Source organism: Brassica napus, chromosome A9 (assembly GCF_020379485.1).
Source record: "Brassica napus cultivar Da-Ae chromosome A9, Da-Ae, whole genome shotgun sequence".
Classification (NCBI taxonomy): Eukaryota; Viridiplantae; Streptophyta; class Magnoliopsida; order Brassicales; family Brassicaceae; genus Brassica; species Brassica napus.
This window is the reverse complement of record NC_063442.1, coordinates 9638958-9653095: the sequence shown is the minus strand read 5'-3', so window position 1 is coordinate 9653095 and position 14138 is coordinate 9638958. Positions and strand designations below refer to the sequence as shown.

At 31.9% G+C, this 14138-nt stretch overlaps 1 protein-coding gene and 1 long non-coding RNA gene across 2 annotated transcripts; both read right to left on the bottom strand.

The window, feature by feature from the left end:
* Positions 1-4202: 4202 nt before the first annotated feature.
* Positions 4203-5006, bottom strand: LOC125577840 (lipid transfer protein EARLI 1-like). The gene has a single exon (XM_048739781.1). It carries the CDS (start codon positions 4892-4894, stop codon positions 4451-4453), a length of 444 nt encoding a protein of 147 aa, XP_048595738.1. The 5' UTR covers positions 4895-5006; the 3' UTR covers positions 4203-4450.
* Positions 5007-9649: 4643 nt separating this feature from the next.
* On the bottom strand, positions 9650-14138 carry LOC125577839. The gene is made up of 2 exons (XR_007316239.1): positions 14082-14138; positions 9650-13996 (listed from the first exon to the last, which is right to left on the bottom strand). It is a non-coding gene; the product is annotated as an uncharacterized LOC125577839 (long non-coding RNA).

Here is a 14138-nt window from a genome sequence, read left to right as displayed (position 1 = left end):
AAACATGTTTAATGGGATAGAATTTTTTTGAGTCACTGAAATAACCTTTCCGCAACCGAAATCTCATCAAACATCTTATTCACCTTTGCGAACGATATATAAATTAAGCAATAAGATAATTCAAATATAATTTTCTGGATAATCAGTTCTCCTAGATCAAAATTTAATTTATTTTCAAACTATATTAATTAAACTACATTAAGTGAAAGTTGGTGCTAACCAAATCACAAAAACAGTTTCAGTTATTTATTTATAAACACAACATGATGTACCCAAAACAGTTTTTAGCTTAGACGTTGTCTTCCCTTCTAAATTAAATATTTACGTATGTGGTTTGACACCATACTATCGAATCTTTTCAACTATGCCTATATTTGTCTTTTTGTTTGTTTTATTACTAGATCCAAGTGAATGAGGTATATTGAAAATATTTTTTTCATACCCCTATTTACTAAATTTTCTATTCATGGGGGATAAAACTATGATATCTTACAGACTTACACGCAAATGATAAAATTTATAGATTCTCATGACACTACGAAAATAAACCAGCTATTAGTCAAGGATCAAAGGCTGACTGAGACACAGTGTAATATAGTTTTTTTTTGTGTGTGGTACTCTTGGACAAAATTAAATTGGTTTCTCATTTTCTCATGACAATTGTGGAATAAATTCATTAGATGGAAGTGAAGTTCGAATGGGGAAATTGAAAAAAAAAAGACTCGCTCAATTTTTATTTATTCTAATAGAATATTTTATTTTTGGTCATTTGGAACCCTTCTGTAACAGAAATAATAGTAAATTAAAATTTAAAAATATAAAAAATATGAAACCATTAGATACATAAGTATGACTATTTATATGTTTAAAATTATTATAAAAAAAATAGTGAACTCATACTTTATTTTATATCTTAGCTAGGGATAGAATACTCATTCTAGCTATCTAATTAGTCTAGAAATCGGATACTAAATATTATACATGGATCTATCATGAAATATAACGCAAACAAAATTTTCTTGTATATTCTATCTTAGCTAGAATTCATTAAGTTATATTCTAGCGAGATGTACTCTACCTATAGCTTTATTACAACTTATATGCACAATTATGTGAATTACCTTTTTATGTTTATGTGTCATAACTTGTTCTATCTTTTACTTTATGTCACGCTTACGAAAAAAAATTTCCACCCTCTTTCAAGTGTTCTGCACAACGTAGAATACATATTATAGCCAAATCACGAAAATATGAAATCTTCCATATTTCGGTTATATATTTCCTAAATCTACATTAAATCTCGCACAATATCTTCTCTCTCACGTTTTTCTCTCCCACAATCTTTAAATAAATTAAATTTCGAGCAAAGGTAAAAAAGCGTAGATTTGTCGTTCGAGCACACTACCCGTAACAACATCACAAGGTAAATAACCACTAGGACACAAAGACTCTTGGTACCACTCATGCTTTAGACCTAAAATAATATTAGGCAAAGGTTTGTCTTAAAGTATCAAGAATCCATCATATTTACCTCAATAGTTTGATTCCTGCATGATAAAGAAAGGACCACGATTCAAGTATTTCTCATGTATGTATACACAAAGATAATTTACCAAAGAAAATCGGGATCCAAGTGTGACATAAGCAGAAGCTGTAGCATGAGATGCTCATATGTTCTTGCTATTCATTTTGTCTTTTTTTCTCTTGTTATCACAACAAGTCTCTTATGCCTTTCCCAATATTTTTGTACTTTCAAGTGTCTTACGAACTTCTTTTGGGGACAAATTTGATAAATACATACGATTATGATGTCTCAAAAAGTGGCTAAAACTTATATGTTAGACTTAAGATATTATAACTTACAACAATGTTTACTCTTGAATACTTTTAACACATTATGCTCTGATTCAAAAAATCATTACACTTAGCACATCAACATTTGTTTGCAAGCTAAAAGTAATTTGTATCCGATGAGCTACTCTCATTTCAGAACGTTCATTTATCTCTCATTTTCAAGAGTAAATCCGGCTGGTCTATCTTAGTATCCATATCCTACAACAAGACAAAGTCAAAGAGATTCAGAGATAAAGAAACATGAGTTCTGATGTTATTGTCCAAGCTTCCATCAATGGATTCAGAGTAATAGGAATAACCTGAATTGTCCATTGAGTTGCCTGCAGAAACTGGTTTAGGCTCCTTAATCTCAACAACAACACATTCAGACATCAAGAACGTTTTTGCAACTGAGGCCGCATGTTCCAAGCAACTGAAAAATGCATAAACTCACTCATGTTCATTGAGATCTTTATCATCAAACCGTTCAGTAAACAGAGAATAGTGTCACTACAAGAAAACACTGAGTTAATGACACTCAGAAATGTTCTTTTTCTGTCGTTAATCATGATTTACGTCAAATTTACATCATCCCAAGAAATGTCCTTAATGTGCATGTCGTTAATTTTATCAGTCGCTTAGATGTCATTAATTAGTGACATATTTTATTACGTGTTTCTTGTGTCCTTATTTGCAAAAGAAAAAAAAACTGACTTTTGTTTTTCTTTTTTTTTCCTTTTTTTTTATCAGGCTCGGGGACTAAAACACGATAGAACAATTGTATTATCCACTTGCATTGGTGTCACATCAATTGTAACAGGTTGCAGGAATGTATGCTTTGGGTAAGAATTTGCCCACTTCACCAACGAGGGAGAGACTGATTCATCATTCACCGGATGTGACCAGTCAACCACATAAACCAAACCATATGAAAATCTAAATTCAATATTATATAAATGAAAAAAACAAAAATGGTTCATAACTCACGAACTTGCAGCAACGCAAGAGACCTTTCAATAATATAGATACAAAACGTGAAAAGGATTAGATCATAAAGAATCCCAAATACTGATCACGTTCTTTTTTAGTACAATCCATAGAACTATTTTTTTCTGATGACCCTGGTATTTGGAATCTCGAGAGAATCCGACTACCGCCAATGACCGTCTACCAAAACTTAACGAGGGATTCGTCGAGACATTCAGGAAGGCTGGTAATCACCCTATGTAAATTCCACTAGTGGCCACACGTTAGTAGGTTTCTCCGTATTGAATCCGAAGATCCCTCAAGAGAATCACCTCCCAACGGCACTCGAATCCATGATTTCCCCGATTGAATTTAACCACTGGTACGTGGTTAAAATATAATTAATTTTAGTTGAAAAGAGATAACAATTTTTTCTCATGAAAAATCTAGAGTTCTAAGAATCTATAGAATTAATTGCATACCAAATGTAAAAGAACGTTAGTTTTTGATGAAATTGATGATACCCAAGGTGAAACAACTTTATGACGAAATCTGTACAGGAGTGTAAAAACAAAGAGGGAGAAGATGAAAAGAGATTAGAGACGGAAGAAAATAGAAGAACATCGATGAAAAAGTAAAAAATTTTCAAAATTCTAAATCGCCATTGATGGGTTGAAAATTAGAGTAAAGTTTAAAGTTTACCTCTTTATTTTTTTCTCTTTCTATTTTTTTTTCATTTTTATTTTCTAATGTAAAATAAAATTAACTATGAAAATTATTATTTATAATTCAGATTAATTAGTTAATTAAAGGATATTATGGTATTAACATAAATCTAAATCTTATTTTTCTAAATAATATTTTAAAAGTTCTACGGGGACAAATCTAAGTTTTAGGTGTCTATTTTTTCCAATTTAATCAAAACTAATTCTAGGGTGGAAATACCTTAATACCTCCCTTTCAAAAAACGCCTAGTACCTCTTCTTTTTGTTCTATAAAGTTGACCGTCTCTTTGGTAAGTTCATCCTTGATTATTCCATATATACATATACCTCTTTTCATTTGAATTATTCGAACCCCTATCCATTTGTCAGTACTCAGTATCACTAAAATGATAAGAGGTTGACACAAATTTCGTCTTACTCTTACATACAAAGAATTTTGGTTAAACGAATGTCGCCAGGTGTCAATTATCAGCGACCACAAAGCAGAGTCTTGACACCGCATCCATATATACACGAGTTGCCCTTATCAACTAATAAATTACCTTTGATCTGATCTGGTAATCAAATCCATCTATCTTATTCTTATTTTAAAACGATTATTTGCGTGTATATTTCGCTTGATCAACGTGGTCTGATAAGATTTAATACATGTTATATAACGATTATGAGATCATAAAGAGTATTAAACATATTATTTATTAATTTAAACAACCAGTACAACAACACCCCTGTGACTGTATATATAAGAGAACAAAATAAAAACAAATGTGAAGTTTAGAGTTGTAGAAATCACATACACACATACATATTCATACATAAACACACAGAAATATTACAGAATCTATATTACATATATTATCTTGTCTATCCAAACAAGAAGATATGTATGTTGACATCAAGTGGTGGTTGTATAATTATAATCTTGATTAGCATTGGAAACCAGGGGGAACCTTTTTGCTACAAACATTGAGAAGCAGACTGAGTGAGATAGGGATGTTCAGGTTGATCCCAAGGATGTTAGCCTTAAGCGCGGTGCAAAGACAAGCCGCGGCTTCAAGATCAGCAAGTCCTTTGATGAGGGTGCAACATGGCTTCACAGGTGGCTTCCCAAGGGTGATGTTGAGTAGACCGCTGAGCACGTTGGCGCAGACTCCTAGTTTAAGAGCGTCTCTAGGGCATTTGGCTGTGACAGGGCTAGGGGTTGGAGTTGGGGTTGGTCTGGGTTTAGGGTTAGGTTTTGGCTTATGGGAGGGGTGAGGTTTTGGCTTGGGAGAAGGGCAACCGCAGTTACCGTAGGCAGAGATTGTTGTGCAGAAAAGGATGTTCAGAATCAAGAAAATGGCTAAAAAGCTTTTCGTTCTTGAAGCCATTGTTAAATTCCTCTTTTGGTTAGAGACAAAAGAGTCTATGTTGTGTGTGAATTAGAATGAGGATAAAATGAAGAGTTCGAGTGGCTTTTATAGCAGCTTGAACTTGAAGCATGGGCCAAGATGTTTTATGACCTCTTTCATATATATAATTTTATCAAAAAATTGGTTTTATACCTTCTTTTTGGATTACATAAAAATGATAAATGAATATCCTTCTTAATTAAGCATAACGCATGGACTCTCGGATCTGGATTGGACAAGATCTCCTCTAAGCAGTTAAACTAACAACATTTGCATGATCGTATATTATGTGATCGATTGATATAATGACATATAGTGGCAAATTGACAAATGAAAAACCTGGAATATTGTGTGTGTGTTTATTTTTTTTTGTAAATTTGCATGATCGTATATATTACGTGATCATTGATATAATGACATATAGTGGCAAATTGATAAATGAAAAACCTTGGAATATTGTGTGTGTGTGTGTGTGTTTTCTTTTTTTGTAAATTAATGTATAAGTTTTTCACCTTAGTTTCAACTGTTTCATAGAACATTTTTTGTTACAAATTGTTTAATTAATTAATTTTATCAAGTCAGAAGTTCAGTAACAATAATGTTAAACACAGCGTCGGCCCGGTCTCAAATGGTGCCTAAACCGCATCAAAAAATGATGCCACGTTAATACAATCTTTTCATTATATTTTAAAATATTATTAGATTTTATTTTTGCCAAAAATACAAATATCAATAAAAAAAATTCTCCATAAACCATTAGTCAACTTGGAACAATCAAAATGTGTTAGACATTTGGTGTTCAATTAATATTATCGACAACCCATTTATCTTTTATGAAATATAGTTGAACGGAAATATTTTTTAGCTTCAATTTTGAAAAACCAGCAACTAAAACAAATATTGTTAGATAAATAAGTGTTTGGATAATAACAATCCGTTTTCTTTTTTGAAATTATAACATCTCAACCTTTTTATAACCTTTTTAGCAACATTACTCAAATATTAAAATTCCATGAATATATCCCCTATATATTAATAGAGAAACATTTAAAAAATTATAAAATGTAATTTATATTAATTTAAAAAATGTCATGCTGAGTTGTTACATAATTAGAATGTTAGTTTTGATTACGTGGCGGATTGAGAATCAATTAAAAATTTTGTTAGTCCAAAATTAAATTGCTAGAGAATGTTATATTATACAACATTATGAACCATTCATTTATCAACTTGAAATTTACTATATATTTTTTCCTTAAATAACACCTACATAATTTACCTAATGTGATTAAAATATATAAGGCAGTTAATGATTTTAAATAATAAAGATTTGCTAACAATCTAATTAATTTCTACCAATTTTGTTTAATTATTTATTTTTAAAATAATTACACAATTACATTAGTTATATAATAAAAATCTAGATTTTTTTTGTATATGTTGTATTTTGAATTTTTCAAAACAAGTATAAATTACTAAAACTGTTAAAAGTCTCACATAAACTTTTGAGATCAAGGTTTAAATTTTTTTCTATAATAAGATACAATGATCATAAAATCATATCAATATATAATTTTAGTTTAATAGGTGTTTATGTTAATATATATATATATATATATATATATATATATATATATATATATATATATATAGGGCAATTGTCAATAATAGCACCTTTTGAAGTTTATGTCTCAAAAAGAGCACTAGAAGGAGAAAGTCACAAAAATGACATTCATTAAAGGGTAAAATGTCCCTAATATCCTTGGTTTAAATTAAATAAACAAACAAAATTAAAAAATAAAAAATAAAAAAAATAAAAAAAAAAAAAAAAATAATTTTTTTTTTTATAGTTTCAGATTATATGTTTTCAGATTCGAAATTTTTATAATTTTTTTTTAAAAAAAAAAATTGAATTTTTTTTATTTTTTTCAAATTTTCTTTTTATAGTTTAAAAATAATTTTTGAAACTGTTTTATAAATTTTTATTTTTTATTTTAGTATTTATTTTTTATAAAATTTTAAACCCTAATTCCAAAACCCCACCCCCTTAACTCTAAACCCTAAGGTTTGGATTAATTAACCCAAGGGGTATAAGTGTATATTTACCTCTTTAATGAAACCTATTTTTGTGACTTTGAGCCTTGAGTGCTACTTTTGGAACAAAAACTTGGTTTGGTGCTATCCTAGTCTTTTTCTCATATATATATATATATATATATATATATATATATATATATATATATATATATATATATATCATATCGTTTAAATTAAACTATGCATCATATGAAAATACATACTTATATTTTGATATTTGCATTGAACATATACTGAAAATTTAATATTTTAATTTTGAAATCTTCATTTTTTTTAAATGATTATAAATTATTGAAACCACTAAACAATCCACTTTTAAAAAAAAATGGTTGGTGTAAAATTTTGTTACAGAGATATGCAAAGAATCATAAAATTATGAGTAGAAACCTCATTTAATAAATATTCATATTAAAAGTATACTATATATCTATGTAATATCATTTAAATTTAATTATATATTATATTCGATATATAAGATTGATTGTTTTGATTTATTTACCTTAAAAGTGCGAATAAACAAAAACGATCGTTTGATTTATATGCGCAAGCCAATTTATTACATAATATTAACTGTTTTTTAGTTATTTAATATGTAATTATTATTTTATTATTTTATAATATGCAGAAAACATAAAAGTAATAAATATAAAATATTTATTCTACACAAGGCGAGGATCTAACCTAAGTATGTATCACTTTAATAATTTTAAATCTTAAACTTTTCTAAATATCAGGGCAAAACAAAAGAACGAAATGAGAATAAACTAAAAAATTAATATTTATATCGAGTAATAACCAAAATGAAAAAAGCGACACAAAAAAAGAAAAATATTGAAATAGATAGGATTGGCACGTGAACGTAACCTTCTCATAACCATAATTAACTTTTAAATTGCTAAATTATGATATAACACCGAGCTGGCATAGTTTCATTGTAACCAAATAGTATGTCTGAAATTTTTTGGCCTAAACGTTAGGTTCTTATGCAATAAGCGATTTTTTGACCTAAAATATTTTTAAAAATAGGATCAGCTCATGAATAAAAATATTATGTAATTAACAAAAAGTTTTTAAAGAATTGTTTAAGGGCGAAAAATATTAGTTCGATCAAGAATATAAATTTTAATTTTTTCATACGATATATCTATTAAATAATTTTCATATAAATTCATCATGTGCAAAGTGCAGGACTAGAATATCCTAGTTTGTCGTATCCTAGTAAATATATAAACTTAAACTTGGAGAATAATAAACACGGACAACTCTGTGAAGTGTTTCAAAAATAAACACGGAGAACTATAAAATCAATTTTAGGAGTACAAGCCAAAAGGTGCCGTCGTCGCAAAGGTTCAAAGCAAGGAGGAAGTAGAAGGCAAGTGATTTTTTCATAGCCTTTCCAAAAAGTCGTATGTAAAACAGAATACATCGTTAAATGTTTTTATACTGAAATCTCGAAGTTGAGGGAAAAAAACTAGATTGAAGCCATGTGTGGATTTTTGGATTGTTATGCTCCCTAGATTATGATGAAACTCATATTCTTGAACTTATCCTTTCTTTGAGTAATAATTTATAAACAATTTTTCTCTATATCATGTATGACAAAGTTTCAATCCAATTGCTCTAAAAACTAGGCATAGCATTGAAAAGGAAACGTTCTGACATTTAGATATACTTGAATATTCTAATACTAGTTTTCAGGTATTTTGCGAAGGAAAATATGCTTGAAGTAGAGAAAAAAGACGACTATCTCAAGGGGTATCCCTAGAAAGACAACTTGAAATTGCATGTGTAGTATCAACCAAATCGATGGAAACCGTGAATCAAAAGATTGTGTCTCGTCTTGCTAAACATGTTCTTTATCCCACAATCGATTGCTTTGAAATAATCCAGTTGTTTCGTTCAAATTCCCATAATGCATAAATTACGGTTTGCGATGATATACGCCTCAGGGAGAGAGTGGAAGTGTTTTGAGCCATTGCATAAACATTGCCTTTGGAAATATCCACACTTATAAACTATAGAACGTCAGGGTATACGTATATTTTAAATTTTGACAATCAGTGATATATATTCAACCTCCATACAATAATGTTTCAAAGATATTAACCATTCCAATTGTGATACTCAACCTCCATACATTAATGTTAAAAAAAAAAAATTTAAACATTCCCAATCGTGATACTCAATCTCCATACATTAGTGTTTTTTTTAGAATTTAACACATTCTTCAGAATATGTGATAGCGAAATTCGTGATTCTATTTTTTGCCTTTCACAAAACCGTTGAAAAATAAGATAAGATGATGAGAAACACACTCGAGGTCTCCTTCACGTAGACTAATACCAAAATGTCTTCTTTACATTATGCTCGTGTCCATACGTGGTGATAAAAGATTATCCATTTTACGGATTGTGTTTTATTTTTCGTCGCAGATTTTGTGCTTCTGTCTTTAACTCACTTAAGATTTCTGTACACAAAATTTATGTGAGTTTTTTTTTAAATAGTGGAGATTATACATTTACTTTAGATATTGAATAGTTTTTTTAAGAAGTTCTCTGTTTTAGTAAGAAACGTCAAGGAATCCCACAATAAAGATTTTCGCGAAGTAATGTTCAAAAAGAAAAAGACTTTCGCGAATAAAGAACATGCTTTTTTTTTTTTTTTATATTAATATATAAAATCTGCTCGAAAGATCGGGAATCAGATACGGTTACAAGCTTGTTTTGAACAAAATTATCAAAATCTGACTATTACAAACCTAGCTTCGCCCACCCACTAAACCCGGCACATTCCGCTAGGATGTTTTTTGAAATCCTTCGATATCGGTAGCCGTTCTCAACCATCAACGTGATTCTCGGGAAAGTGAGGTTCTCCGCGTTTCTGCGGATGCCGGGAGTTCCCTTGACGTTTCCGGAGTAGCTAGTTCCCGATGATCTCCACAAGCTCATAAGTTTCTCTGTCTATGAAGCGCAAGACGACCGAAGGGGAGAGATCAGATACTTACCAATGCCTTGCGAATGCCACCAAGGCCAGCTCGTATAAAGCGCCACCGACACTTTGACCGCATCCCAAAACGAGCAAGCACTCGCTTCCGCCATCTACGAAACTTGTACAAAGATGAGTTGCCTCCACCGCCACTTCCTGAAAAGCAGTCTCTAAACCTGTGCAAGAAACGCCAGCCTCACCACCGTAGAAGGAACAAGACCAATCACCACGGTGCCGGGATGTGAGCTTCGACTGGATGCTGACTCTGAGGCGGCGAATGACCCCCGAGAACCGCCTAAGCAACCAAGGCCTTTGAGAACCAAAGGACCAATTTCTTGATCAAGAACTATCAACCCCTGAGCCACGGGGTGTGATATGACGATGATGAGCGAGAGACTTGAACTCGTCGAGTGAAGCCGTCACCTACTCTCGGAGAAGAACAAAACAGGAAGCCAGGAGCAGGAGCTTCGAAAGAGTTGCGAGGCAACAAGAAGACCTCTCATGGCCATAGACGACCACTCGAGGTGAACCGGAAAACACACGCACGAAGAAATCAGACCGGACACTTTCACCACGATCACATCCGCCTTCAACCCTCGTCTCCTAAGCCCTCAAAGAACCTGAGAGAACTCTTGGTTACGGCAAGCCAAGCATCGAAATCTCTCCGACCCGAAGAAATCCTAAGCAAACACCACCATAACCGAACAAGCACGAGCACCAGCAACAGACCCGCAGCTGCAGACCACCGCCGAAGCCCCCGTGACAAGACCCTTTGCTACCACCCCTCGACGACAGAGAACCCGAGAGATCCATAAAAGGGAAAAGTGAATCTCTCCATAAACTCAAAAGCCGACTCTAGATCGCTCTACTTCGCCGGACCCTCACCGCAATTCCGGAGAAAGAGTTACCCCTACCTTGTATCGGCTCCTCGCGACTGAAGCTTCCACAGGCGACGCAAGCTCAAACCTAGAAGAGCAAGCATATCGGGAGAGGGAGAGCAGAGACGACCTAGAGCAAAGAGGAAGACGAGACAGAGGAGAAGAGATCCCTCCGGCTCTGGCACGCGCTCTGACGCGACGTCCGTATGCCGGAGAGTAAGATTCAGTCGCAGATGAGATGAAAGGTCGAGAGAGAATGTAGATAGAGGAGAGAGAAGGTCCTTTTTTCGCAGATGAGATGAAAGGTCGAGAGAGAATGTAGATTAATAAAGAACATGCTTGTACAAAACGCGTAGATGTCTATTGATAAATATTAGTACGTCTTGCTCCTACCAAAAAAAGTATATTAGTACGTCTTGCTATTAATATCTCGTAAAGTCATAGTTGGAGTTTTTTGTTCACATAAGTGCACATTTTACATACTTACATTAGATGTAAATTAGACGCTAATGAAATGCACATTTTATAATAGTACTAGAGGTTGGCCCGCCCTACGGGCGGGTAAGTTTACAACAAAATCATTTTATATCAAGTATATTTTAATTTTATAGAACATTTGAAAATTACTTTAAATTAAATATGATAAATATTTGTTTTCTAAGATCTTATTATAAATTTATTAATTTTTTGAATTTTATATTTATTTGTTAACATTTGACCTTTGTTTATAACTCTTACGTGTTTAGATTTTTATTTGTTATCAACATATTTTATGAAATTATACTATTTTATTAAGTATTCATTTCAGTTATACTTGTGCGGCCTATGCTAGAACCAATGTGACTCTGTAACACACGCTTGTTCAAGAAAATAGTGCTATGCGTAAAAATTTCTCCATATTTATTTTTGTATAGAATCTTTTAAAGTGCATAAAAAGCATTGTGGTGCTATTTTGTTGTTTCTAGAAGTGTTTGTCAATAATGGTAATAGCCTAATAGGTATGGTACTACATTTTATTGTTTTATTTGTTTGATCTTGTGATTTTTTTGATTGTGCTAAATCTTATTTTGATTTTGTATTAATCACTATTTTACATCAGTTTTCTTGTTAATTATTTAAAAATTGAACCTGATGTCCAGAAATGGGAAATGTAAGTGAGATTGACTTTTTATTTTATTAACGTTAACATGGATTTGATGAGACGGAAAAAATATATTAGCGTAAATGGATTTTTAATAAAAAAATTCTATATACTGTTGAAGTTATATTTTGAATTATATTATGTATTTTTTTACTAAATTGGTATTTGTTGACTAATATTTTTACCAAACACAAGTTCTATTAAGTATTTTGAGTAAATTTATGGTTTTATTTGTTATATTATTATTTTGAACTGATTTTTGCAAAATATTTATTTTTATTATGTATTAATAATTTACTGTGGGCTGCATCATCTTTCTGTTTATTTATCTATGCTTGAACTTGGTATAAAAAAATTTATGTGAGACTCCCTTTTTTCATGGGTGTTTGATGACATTTGCAGAAAAATATTGTAAATAGAGTTCTCTTCTTTTTGATTTTGTGAAAAAATTCCTATTTATTCTTGGAATTTATGTATTTTGTATGATATAATATACGTTTAACTAAATTATTATTTTGTTATGAAAATTGTTTAATAAGTTTTTTTTTGTTTTTTTCGTTTTTTTATCAAACTAACTAAGTTGACTTTAATTATGTCTTTTCACTAAATACTTATTATTTATTTGGTTATATCTTGTGGGGAAACAACCAAAAAAAAATTCTGATCTCCTGGCCTTTTGGGAGCACTCTTAGTGTGGATATGCTGCTACTCATGGAACATGTCCGAGCCGTGAAACATATGAAAATTGTGAACTTAAAGTTGGTGCTTTCCCGAGTAAGCAAAGAAAAAACATATCATTTTTGCAACCGAGAGCCAAAAATCATTATACTGTCACAGTTGCACAGCCTACTAAGCTATTTGATGCAATCCTAAGTTGCTTTTCTGTGGTTTTCATAATATGTTTTACTTCTACAGTCAAGATAGAGGACTGCAAAGGAAATTAAAGAGGTAAAAACTCAATCAGCAGCATGAATTTTGCAATATATAACGATAAGAGAGTAGGAGAAAAAAACAAATGATCACCTGCAATGTGATAACGTTGTGCAGAATCAAATCAATTTCTGACTTGAATGGTTATAGCATCTTCCTAACTTTGACGTCCTTGTTCATCAGCAAGATCACAGAGACAATACATTGTACCAAATTGAATGAGCTTTGACTGCTCTCCCTGTCTCACTGGAGATGGTTCCAGCACTGCTCTCCAGGCCATATTATATTTAACATTATAAAAGTATGTGCTCACATTGACCATATTATATTAACTTTATAAAAGTATGTGCTCACATTGCGAGTTTGGCAAAGAAATAAAAATAAAACATTTAGGACAGCACGAGTAAAAAGAACGTAAGTGCTCACATTGACCATATTATATTAACTTTATAAAAGTATGTTTTTCTTTTGTTGACGTCCTTTGCTTTGTGTGAACCATCTCCTCTGACCATGAACCATTTTAACCTTCTCAATCCTCTTCTTCCTGTGCACTCGACCCCGCTTTGCAGAACAGGCTCATCATCCTACTAATTATAACTTCAAACGACGGTCGTTTTGCTGGATCACTGTTCCAAGAACGTATCACAAAAAGGTTATAGATACCCTAGACACCCTAACCAATGATTTGAGGGAATATTTGGTGAAACAATGTATAATATGTATATCGTGTCTTACGTTTGCCAACAATCTTCTACTATGGATGCGATCTGAGTTTTTAATCTTTCAGGCAAGTCCAACCGTCGGTCCATGAATCCCACAACCTATTTTAAACTTGATTAGAATCTTTATTATTGTGCTATAATCTCACAAGTTGATAAGGTACCTGATAGAGCTTAGACGGTCCCATGGAATTAAAGTAGTCATTAGCTCCCATAAGATGATTCCAAAGCTGAGCACATCACACCTGTTACAACAAAAGTATTGATTCCATAAGATGTACTTATCATTCGGAGGTTCACTCCTTAGAACTTCAGGGGCCATCCACTGTGGCTGCACATAGAAAAAAATATGAATGATGGTTCGTTACAGAACCGCAAGAATGTTTTATCGGTTTATAGAATCAGAGATGGCTTACTGTTCCTTTCCCGGATCTAGTGCTTAAGAATGTTGCGTTCTTCCACTTTGACAGCCC

Excerpts from the sequence above, each read along its gene's own strand:
- LOC125577840 (XM_048739781.1), bottom strand. The coding sequence starts at position 4,894 with ATGGCTTCAAGAACGAAAAGCTTTTTAGCCATTTTCTTGATTCTGAAC.